We start from the raw sequence: 11,455 nt of genomic DNA on the forward strand, positions 1-11,455 counted from the left end.
CACTATGGGACAATTTAGCACGGCCAATCCACCCTAACCTGCACATCTCTGGGCACTATGGGACAATTTAGCATGGCCAATCCAGCTGACCCTTCACATTTTTGGACTGTGGGAGGAAACCCACGCAGACACGGGGAGAAGGTGCAAACTCCACACAATCACCCGAGGGTGGAATCGAACCCGGGTCCCTGATGCTGTGAGGCAGCAGTGTTAACCACCGAGACACTCCACAACCTCCATTCTAAAGGATTTGAAGTACAAAAAAGCAAAATGATCTATCCACTCATCACAGCTGATCTTAAATGGCTGCCCATCTTCCATGGTGCAGAATTTAATATTCTCCCTGGACCAGTTGTTTTTTTTTGAAACCTTACCTCCACATTCCATTCCAACCCTCCAGGCCAACTTCCTCACTTCCCATCCAGGTCTGGACTCATGATCGCCAGAAAACAGTTTGCCTGCATCTGATCCACAGAGTTAGCTTCCCAAACCTCACATCCTCCTTGCTACGATGTGGCCAGATCTTACCAAGTGTCCAGGAGATGAGCTGTGAGAACCTCGCTGAGTTTTTAAAACGAGTACAGCACAGGAGGAGACCATTCAGGCCATCATGTCTGCACCAGTTCTCCGGATTCTCGTAAAATTCACTCGGAATGTGGGTACCGTTGGCTGGGCCAGCGTTTATTGCCCAATCATATCACTGTGGGTCTGCAGTCATACAGTACAGAAACAGATCCTTCGGCCCAACTCGTCCATGCCAACCCGATTTCCCAAGCTGAACTAGTCCCATTTGGCCCATATCCCTCTAAACGTTTCCTATCCATGTACCTGACAACATGCCTTTTAAACGTTGTATTTGTATCCACCTCTAACCACTACCTTGGGCAGCTCGTTCCATAAACACACTACCCTCTGCATGAAAGAGAGTTACCCCCTCAGGTCCATTTTAAATCTTTTCCCCTCTCACCTTAAACCTATACCCCTCTAGTTTTGGACTCCCCTCCCCTGGGGAAGAGACTTTGGCTATTCACCCTATCCATGCCCCTCATGATTTTACAAACCTCTATAAAGGTCACCCCCTCAGCCTCTGATGCTCCAGGGAAAATTGCCGCAGCCTATCCTTCTAACTCAAACTCTCCAGTTCTGGTAACATCCAGGTAATTCTTTTCTGAACCCTCTCCAATTGAATGATATCCTTCCTATAGCAGGTCACAAGTAAATTGGGCCAGGTGAGGACATTAATGAATCACACGGCTTAACACAATGGTTATGAGTTCACCATTAAGCCACCTTTGGATTTTTTTTTTTTTTAAATTAAATTCAAACTTCCCCACTGGCCTTGATGGGATTTGTACCAATTGACCTCCAGAATAAGCCTGCGGTCCTGGATTACTAGTCCAGTGACACTACCACAACACCACTGGCTCGCAGAACGAGCAACTCCTTAAGTGCCAAACCAATGGGACATCTTCCTGGAGGTTTCAGTAAGAAACACCACCGCCCCATGCCCCCTATTGTGGCAGGCAGCTGTCTCACCCCTCCACCCATACAGACAGTCAGAGTTTCCATCATGGAAACAGGCCCTTCGGCCCAACTTGTCTTTGCCACCCAATTTTCACAATTAATCTAGTCCCATTTGGTCCATGTACCTGCCCAAGTTTTTCTTAAATGACAAAATTGTACTCACTTCCACCACTACTTTTAGCAACTCATTCCATACACGCACTACCCTCTGCGTGAAAAAGTTACCCCTCAGGTCCATTTTAAATCTTTCCCCTCTCACTTTAAACCTATGGCCCTCTAGTTTTGGACTCCCCTATCCTGGGGAAAAGCTGTTGGCTATCTATCTTATCAAAGCTTGTCAGAATTTTATAGACCTCTGTAAGATTATCCCTCAGTCTCCCACACTCCAGCCAAAAAAAAAGTCCTAGTCTATTCCAACTTCTCCTTACAACTCGTACCTTTCAGTCCAGATAGTATCCCAGTAAATCTTTTCTGCACTCTTTCTGGTTTAATAATATCCTTTATATGGTAAGGCAACCAGGACTGCACATAGTACTCCAGAAGAGGCCTCACCAATGTCTTGTACAGCTGCAACAAGACGTCCCAACTTCGATACTCAGTGCTCTGACCAATGAAAGTAAGCAAAAAAGCTTACAAAGAAAATACACTTCTTTAGAAAGAATTGCACTGATTTTCTTCCCCCCCCACAAACCATCGCATCATGTTCTTTTCCTTTGAACATTTTAATTAATCAGTCAGTTTGAAAATATTGGTGGAGTTGGTGAGAAGGTAGTCATCCATAAAAATAATCAACGCCCAACCACTTTGGCAGAGCTGGCACCCTAGCCCTGGTTGCTGGGCAGACAATTCTCAACAGTAATGCCATCTGCCAATTAGGTTAATGGAGGCTTGGCAGCAACAACACAGAAGACAGAGTGGAGCTGTCAGCACTGCGGGAGTGATATTTCTGATGAGAGAGCGAGAGAGAGAGAGAGACACGGACAGGCAGAGAGAGACGTGTTACAAACATATGGAGCCATGTTTACTTTTGATGTCGAACCACACTCTACATTTTCTTTCAATGAGGAACAGACCCACCTAAATTAAACCCAGCAGTTCTAAGTGACCCGATAATTTAGTATGGGTAAGTCGATCACTTGACAAAACTCTGAGGGGATGTGCCTCAAAAAATATTTTGTAGCTTCAGAATGCTGGGCACTGTGGGTGACATCTCATCCAGGATGGGGTGGGCATCCTGAGGCTGTGAAAGATGTTACATAAATGAAAATTTTCCATCCACTCTTCTTCTTACGATACTGCATTTTTTTTGTTTAAAAAATTGTTAAATCCATTCTGGTGACTTTGAACAATTGGTTTTGTGGGGTGGGGTTGGGGCGAAAATATCAGTCAGGCAACACTTGCTTAATTACTGTGTGCCACATCACTATGGGTCCCCCACCGCTTGCTTTGTTGCTGACTCCAGCAGAACAGTTCCAGTGCCAAAAATAAGACAACCCCCACTTCCTGACCTTCAAATAACTCGTCCCACAAGTTAGCAAAGTTGGAGGCTGAAATTGTAACTATTAACTGTTGTTTTTCCTTCAAATGATGATTTGGCAATGCCTCTTAAAGCTGCAATGCTCTGGAGTTCAGAATTAAAAGCTCCATTAAATTTTTGATCTGTTGGATAAAATTTAAATCTTCGTTTGCAGCTATTACCAGGGTGAGTTTTCTTTTTGAGAATCAGCGATAACTTCTGAGATCTATTATGATTTGAAGGAAAAGTGACAACTAAGAGTTTGATAATTGAGGGAGAGAGCGCGAGAGAAATATTGCCAGGGTACCAGGTGGATACATCAATTCTCCAAACCCCAAACAAATATCAAATATGCCCCTAAACCATATGGCTAAGTACATGAATAGGAAAGGTTTGGAGGGATACGGGCCACGAGCAGGCAGGTGGGACTAGTTTAGTTTGGGATTATGTTCAGCATGAACTGGTTGGACCGAAGGGTCTGTCTCCGTGCTGTATGACTCAAGTTAAAGAGAGTCAAAACTTGCATTCATAATAGCAACTTACACAAATACCGAACGTCACAAAATACCTTGTAGCCAGTTAAGTACTGCGGAATAAAATAAACATGGTTAGGGCTCCTGTGGCACACTAGTAGTGTCCCTACCACTGAGCCAGGAGGCCCAGGTTCAAGTCCTACCTGCTCCAGAGGTGGGTAATAATGTCCCTGAGCAGGTAAATTAGAAAAATATCTTGAGTAAACATAGCAGCCCGTTCGCACAGAGCCAGTTCTGATAACGACCAGAGATATAAAAATGGACTGGAAAGGCTGGGATTTTTTTTTCCACTGGAGCATAGGAGGCTGAGGGCTAACCTTATTGAGGTTTGTAAAATCATGAGGGACATAGATAAGGTGAATAGCAAGGGTCTTTTCCCTAGCGTGGGGATGGGCGTTCAAAACTATGGAGCATTCTTTTAAGGTGAGAGAAGAAAGTTTTTAAAAAGACATGAGGGGCAACTTTTTTTTTTGACAATGGTTCATGTGTGGAATGAGCTACCAGAGAAAGTGGTGGATGCTGTTACAGTTACAATGTTTAAAAAGACATTTGAATAAGCAGATGAATAGCGAAGGTTTGGAGGGATATGGGCCAATTCCACCCAAATGCCTCTACACCACCACCCCCCGCCAGATGAAAAAACTCCTGTGGATTTATGTTGAAAAAGCAGGGGTGTTAGCCCTGGAGTTCTGGTTGATGTTTATCCCAAAGCCAACATTCAAGGCCAGATTATTGACTCAGTATCACGTCACTGCTAGTGTGAGGGTGCTACATAAATTCATTTCTGCTCTTCTGACGTTGCAGGAATTGTTTCATGGACTGTGAAGGACGTCAGGACATCTAAAAGGTCACTAAAGGCACAATATAAATGCAAGGTTCCCTCCAGTTTCCCTCCCTTTTGTAATTTGGAACATTTAACTTCATTTCTTATTTATTACTTTATACTGACAAGAACTGTAATGTTGAACTTTTAACTTATTTCTTGAATTTTCCACTTTTTAACCAAAGATTTTGTACCCAGGCACCTTGTACCTAAGATAACAAGGTGTACAGCTGGATGAACACAGCAGGCAAGCTGACGTTTTGGGCCTAGACCCTTCTTCAGAAATGCTCCGGAGGGAGGATGGTAACTTCTTCCAGGTAGGCATCCTTAGAAGAGGCTTCGCAGTGGGGTTAAAATTGTTTCAGAGATAGTAGGAACTGCAGATGCTGGAGAATCTGAGATAACAAAGGTGTAGGAGCTGGATGAACACAGCAAGAAAGCTGTCGTTTTGGGCCTAGATGCTTCTTCAAATGCTTTGCCTGCTGTGTTCATCCAGCTCTACACCTTGTTAACCTTGTACCTAAGATGGCTTTGTGAATGGTGACACTGTAAACTTTTCATTGTACTCCTGTATCCCTGTACTTGCCAATAAAACCTAATTCTAATTCTTTTGATTCAAGATTCTCTAAACCTGTTGCTTTCGTTCAGGGCTCCTGGTGTATATGCTGCAATGCAATGGCAATAAAGGAACCAATGTACAGGTTAGATCAGAACTCCCCAACTACAGGCATCGGCACTGACTTCTTTAAATGTGGGAATTGAGAGACCCGCTCCAATGCGCGTAATAGAATGGAGGAAATTTTTCCTGTTTCAGCTTGTTGAGTATTAATTGTGTAGAAGACTGTTTGTTTGACATCAGTGTTCAGCTATTCATTTTTTTTTTGCGCTTGGAAAGAAGTTAACTCCACATCGAAGTTACTAATCCTCGCAAATCAGAAAGATTTAGTTGAACATTCTCTCGGCACATTCCGATAGTTTTCCCCAGTCCAGAATCAATGGTGGCTTGACTGATTCATGGACATGCTTACATAGTACAGCCTCGAGACTGGCCCATTGTGGCTACACTCCCGAACCGACTAAATCAGACATGGCCCACCAGCTTTGAGTCTATTGGCCCAGGCAAACAGAACGGAGAGCTGGCACGTTTACCCACTCCAACGGTCTGCCCTCTCCAGCCTATCCCACTAGCCTGCCCAAAGGTGGATCCATTCCCTCGGACATCAAGCTTATTCTCTCCCCCTTCCCCATCGCCACTCGAGAACACAAATCGTTTGTTCACGCGAATTAAAAACTCTTCCATTCCAAATTGTCCAAGAGACACAACACGTCCCAAACACTGGTACAAATAATGCACATCGCCCCCGAGAGAATTAACATCCACGATCCCATTAGGCACGCTAGATCCAGCTGCTCCTCAACACTTCGTGACCCTCCACCGTTCTGGACTACTACGGCCCAGTGACGTTACCACGACGCCATTGTCTCTCAAAGTAATCAAGGGCCTTTACAGAAGCTGGGATGACAGTGAGTTCCAAGTGCTCAAACGCAACACGCTGCTCTGACCTGAGGGAGGCGCAAGCTCAGCTCGCATCCACGCACTGAAAGCTCACCATTTTGATGGGTTTCTTTCCAAGGTCAGCCCCAGTCACCACCACCTCCTGGTCCTTCACCTGGAGTCCTTTCCGTGACAGAGTGTGCAGGACGGCCATGTTATCCTGAGGTGGGCCAGTCCCATCGTCTGGGAGAGTCTGGCTGCAGACCCGGCAGTAGATATCCGAGGAAAGCAGCAGGCGGATGACAGGTGGTTTGATGTGCTCCTGGTCATATTGGTCCGTGTAAAACGGCTCTCTCAGCTCATCCGGAACATTCTCTGCAAAGAACGAGATATTAAAAAAAAACATACATGAGACCCTCAATATCCCATTTTCAGATTCCTCCTTTCTAACAGTATGTTTCATTTCAAAGTTGTGATCTATTTCTAATCCCTTCCCCTGAATTAAGACTTCAATTGCTAAAAATGGGGGTATCTGGGGGGCTGTGCGTGTGCACGTGTGCATGAACTAAGATACAGAGGCGAGCACACTCACCTCCCAGTCACAACATCATGGGTTCAAGTCTCACTGCAGCGACTTGGTCACATCATCTCAACTAATACTCTCATCCAGGACCAAGGTGGCCCTGCACTGTCAGAGGTGCTCTCTTTCAAATTTCATTTATTCCTGTCACATGTACCTAGGTACAGTGAAAAGTTTCGTTTTGCGTCTAGTACAGGCAGGTCATAACATACAAAGATGTTAGGGTGAAAGCACAGAGCAAGGAATACAAAGTTACGCGAAAAGCAAGATCAACATTGGATGTGAAATTTGAGAGGTCCATTCAGAAGTCTAATAACAGCAGGGAAGAAGCTGCTCTTGAATCTGTTGATGTGTGTTTCAGCTTTTGTATCTTCTTCCCGATGGAAGAGGTTGGAAGAGATTATAACCAAGGTGGGAGGGGTCTTTGATGATGTTGTCTGCCTTTCTGAGGCAGTGGGAAATATATATGGAGTCAATGGATGGAAGGTTGGCTTGTGAGATGGATTGGGCTGTGTTCACAATGGAACGTCAAAAAAAAAAGGTATCATTTGCTTGCTGACATGGAATGAAATTAACTCATGACATCCATTTGAAGGGGAGCAGGAAATGGAGCTCTGAATGCTTCCATGGCCAGCTTGCGCGATCCCTTTAAGATCGCCTCACAGCCTCATGGGCCTTAAAGGGACTGGGGGACATGTCTGGCAAATTTCAAACCGTTAAATATCTGCTCAACCACACAGGGAAAATTAGCCTTGGCCAACCTTTATCACTCAACCAGCAATTAGAGAGACATTATCCGCTCATTATCTTATTAAACATAAACAGGGAGCAGGAAATAAGCTACAGTGCTTTATGGCCACTCATGATCAACTCATCTCGTCTTCACTTTCCTGAAGTGCTCGCTGCAGGAGCTAGCTGTGCAGAAACCATATGAAGGCAGCAACAACCGACAGAAAGCTCTGTGGGATATTGTGCAGAACAGGATAAGTGCTATAGAAATGCACGTTCTTCTGATTGTCAACAACATTCCTAGCCAGGCAAACAGTCAAGGTGTTGCTGAATCAGGTCTCAATCGCAGCAGAGATTAAACTGGCAAAGCACAAGACATTGCTGGGTTTAAAATGGGAACAGACGACAGATTAAGCTAGCTCACAGACAATGAGAGCAGCTCAGCTAAGCTTTCAGGCTGAATTTGCCCACGTGAACAGGTAGGCATAGAGTGGAAGCAAAATGTGACATTATTCATAGAACGTACAGGCCCTTCAGCCCACGATGTTTTGCCAACCTATTATCCTACTAAGATCAAACTACCCTGCATACCCTACATTTTACTATCATCCACGTGTCTATCCAAGAGTCGCCTGAATGTCCCTAATGGATCTAACTCCACTACCACTGTGGGCAGCACATTCCACGCACCCACTACTCTGTGTAAATAACCTACCTCTGACATCTCCCCTATACCTTCCTCCAATCACCTTAAAATTGTGCCCCCTCGTAATAGTGCTTTTTTTCCAGGGCGGAAATGACTATCTTTTATTGGAGTCATCACTACGGTTCACACAACCCTTTTGAAGTATTCTGAGCAAGGGTCACCGGACTTGAAACGTTAACTCTGACGTTTTCTTCACAGATGCTGCCAGACCTGCTGAGCTTTTCCAGCAACTTCTATTTTTGTTCCTTCTGAAGTATTATGTTTAACTGTGAGCTCTGCTGCCACAAGTATAACACTTGTTAGATAAAATTTGTTCAATAATAATGTTTGAACATGCAGCACAAAAAGTTTCCCCCATATCAGAACATGAAAACCTAGAATGCAACACTTTGGTAGTTAGGTTGCACCTAACGTAGTCATTTTTTTCAAAAAAAGGTATACGTCTTCTACATGAACAAAATGCACATTCCAGTGATGATTAGTATTTGTTAATCTGTTAACAAGGTTTGTTAAATTTAAAAAAAAGTAGTTTTCTAAAGTCCAAATTCGCTATTATTTTTCAATGTGATGGGGACCTGAAGTCATAACAGGGGAATTTAAAGCAGTGTCCTATTTGCAATCCTCAGTTGGTTATGGGTAGCACTTTAGAAGCAAGAAAGCACTGCAAAGCCAAATAAAAAAAATCTGAGTTATTACAATCTGCAACGCATTGTCTTTTTTTTATTCATTAACGGGATGAGGGGGTCACTGACCAGGCAGCATTTATTGCCCATCCCTAATTGCCCAGAGGGCAGTTAAGAGTCAACCACATTGCTGTGGGTCTGGAGTCACATGTAGGCCAGACCAGGTAAGGATGGCAGTTTCCTTCCCTAAAGGACATTAGTGAACCAGATGGGTTTTTCCAACAATCGACAGTGGATTCATGGTCATCATCAGAGTCTTAGTTCCAGATATTTATTGAATTCAAATTCCACTATCTACCATGACAGGATTCGAACCTGGGTCCCCAGAACACTATCGGAGTCTCTGGATTAACAGTCCAGCGATAATAACACTAGGCCATCACCTTCCATGAGAGGGTGGCAGCAGAAACGGGTTCACAATTACTTTTAGAAAGGAATTTTGATTAAAGAAGAACGTGGAAACACAATACGTACATAGTCAGGGGGTGGGGCGGGGAGGGAAAGAGGACAGCAGGGTGAATGCCAACACAGGGACAATGGGCCAAATGGACTCCTCCTGTTCTACACCATTCTACAAGCAGCACCTGAGAGACTCGAGTAAACAAAGACTCAGACTGACACAGATCGTTTCGCTCAATGGGCAGCTCCCTCACAACCCACTTGGTTCACCAATGTCCTTTAGTGAAGGAAATTGCCATCCTTACCTGGTCTGGCATACGTGTAACTCCAGACCCATGTGGTTGACTCTTAACTGCCCTCTGGGTAATTAGGGATGGGCAATAAATGCTGCCTGGTCAGTGATGTCCTCATCCCGTGAATGAATTTAATTTAGCCCAGGAACAGGTCGAGTGAGCCTTTTCTTAACCATTTCCAGCACAACTGTATCTTTTTCCAAAGGGGGGCGAAAAGGAAGGATCAAAGCTGTACACAGTACTCCAAAAAAACGCAACACCCCAAGGTTTTAAACCAAACTCCCCACTTTCCTCCCAGGTGGACCCAGAAGATCCCAAACGGTGCTACAAGTGGAGAATTGTCCATTCAATCATTATCGCTCAAAATCAACCTCACTACAAACAGAATAAAAACCGAAAGAACTGCGGACGCTGCAAATTAGGAACAAAAACAGAAGTTGCTGGAAAAGCTCAGCAGGTCTGGCAGCATCTGTGGAGGAGCAAACAGAGCTAACGTTTCGGGTCCGGTGACCCTTCCTCAGAACTCAAACAGTTCAGACGCTGCCAGGCCTGCTGACCTTTTCCAGCAACCTTGTTTTTGTCACCACAAACAGATGCAGGTCTGGTCATAACACACTGTGGAATCTTGCTGTGCACTAAATTGCTGTACATTTCGACACTGTCTGCACCTCATGTTTGACAGTGAAGGGTTTGGAGAATGGAAGTGGTGGAGAGAGAAATTCAAAGGCACTTCCTTTTCTTCGAGCTGTTTGGGTGGACCTTACCACCAACCCCCTCACCAAACAGAGGGCAGTCTGTTTCGCAGAGAGGTGGGGGGAGGGAATGGGTGGGGACAAGCAGGTCTGCCTCCTGACTCAGGTGAGAGGCCAGTGTGCTCCCCCTCTCTCTCAGACACAGACTCCAGCCATCAGACAGTACACTGTAGGTGTCAGTGACGTGGAACATGCACCCCCCCACCCCGGGGCGGTGGGGGGGGGGGCGCGCGATAATTGCCCAGGGAATGGCCAAACCAGAGGAAGCTGGGAAAAACAGTTTGCGTTCACAGCAGCTAGCTATCACCTCAGATCTCAGTGGAGCTGGGATTACCAGCGGCTACGGCTGTGAGGATTTCCCCTGCTGCTTCAACTCCTCCACACAAGCCCAGCACCTGCTGCCAGCTGCCACAAGCCATTCCCGAATAAAAGAAACAAGCTGCTCCGTCAGGGAGTTAACCAGGCCAGTGCTGTCAGACAGTTGAACACAAGGCCAACTGTAGTTATACGATCAGCCAGCGATCTGATGGGCACTGTCGTCCTCCTAAAACATGCTGAAAATCGATCCCACGTCATTCCCCAAGGGATGTTTGTCAACATCCAGGGAAGCTCACACATCTTACACCCCCGAAAACATCCAGCAATCTTGGAAATACTGAAGGTCAAAATCCCAAATTTTATCTTCTGACCAGTGGGGATTCTGAGCTACACAAGATTAAATTCAAATGATCTGACAGAGTTTATTGAGACAATTACCCACTGCCAGTATGATGTGCATGCAGCAGGAGGATTAGGTTCCTGTTCAGACAGATGTCTTGAAGTTTATTAAGACCGCTAACCATCTACACATAGATAAATAGGAGCCCGGGAGAAAAATACATGGAACAGCAGTATTCGCAACAAATATCCCTCAACAGAAGAAAAAAAAATCAAAAGTCAAATAAAGCCATTGCCTTCATAGCTTGCAGGGGCTTCCTGTGCCTAGATAAGCTGTGCATGCTCTGATGAGGAGAGTGTGAGAGAGGGGAATTAACGCAAATAGAATTTTCTTACTCAGTTAATCAGAATTCTATCAGAGTTTGAAATTGCTGGGATAAGATGGAAGACACCATTCAGCCCCTCAAGTCTATCCCACCATTTCATGGATCACGGCTGATTGACAACCCTAACACTATATACTGAGCTTAGCCCCACGTTACCACAAGGTAACCAACAAAAAAAAATCTGTTCCAAGATGAACAATTGATCTAGCAATTGTTAATTATGCAAAAGAATAACTAAACTGTATTCACCTACACATTTGCCAGTAATCTTGCAGTCGCCTATACAAGGAATTCAGGTCCCAATATCTGAACTAAAGTAGGTCAGGGAACGGAGAAAAAGATCTTAAGAGTGGGGAAAACCGATACAAGATTTAGTGTT

At 44.8% G+C, this 11,455-nt stretch overlaps 1 protein-coding gene across 1 annotated transcript in view; it reads right to left on the minus strand.

Moving 5' to 3' along the window:
* The window catches only part of camsap3 (calmodulin regulated spectrin-associated protein family, member 3), a 188,081-nt gene that overhangs the window by 125,223 nt on the left and 51,403 nt on the right, over positions 1–11,455 (minus strand). Inside the window, exon 2 of the mRNA XM_048618013.1 lies at positions 6,007–6,266. Coding sequence (XP_048473970.1) covers positions 6,007–6,266 — 260 coding nt within the window. The remainder of the gene's footprint in view (positions 1–6,006; positions 6,267–11,455) is intronic.

Source organism: Rhincodon typus, chromosome 38 (assembly GCF_021869965.1).
Source record: "Rhincodon typus isolate 14 chromosome 38, sRhiTyp1.1, whole genome shotgun sequence".
Classification (NCBI taxonomy): Eukaryota; Metazoa; Chordata; class Chondrichthyes; order Orectolobiformes; family Rhincodontidae; genus Rhincodon; species Rhincodon typus.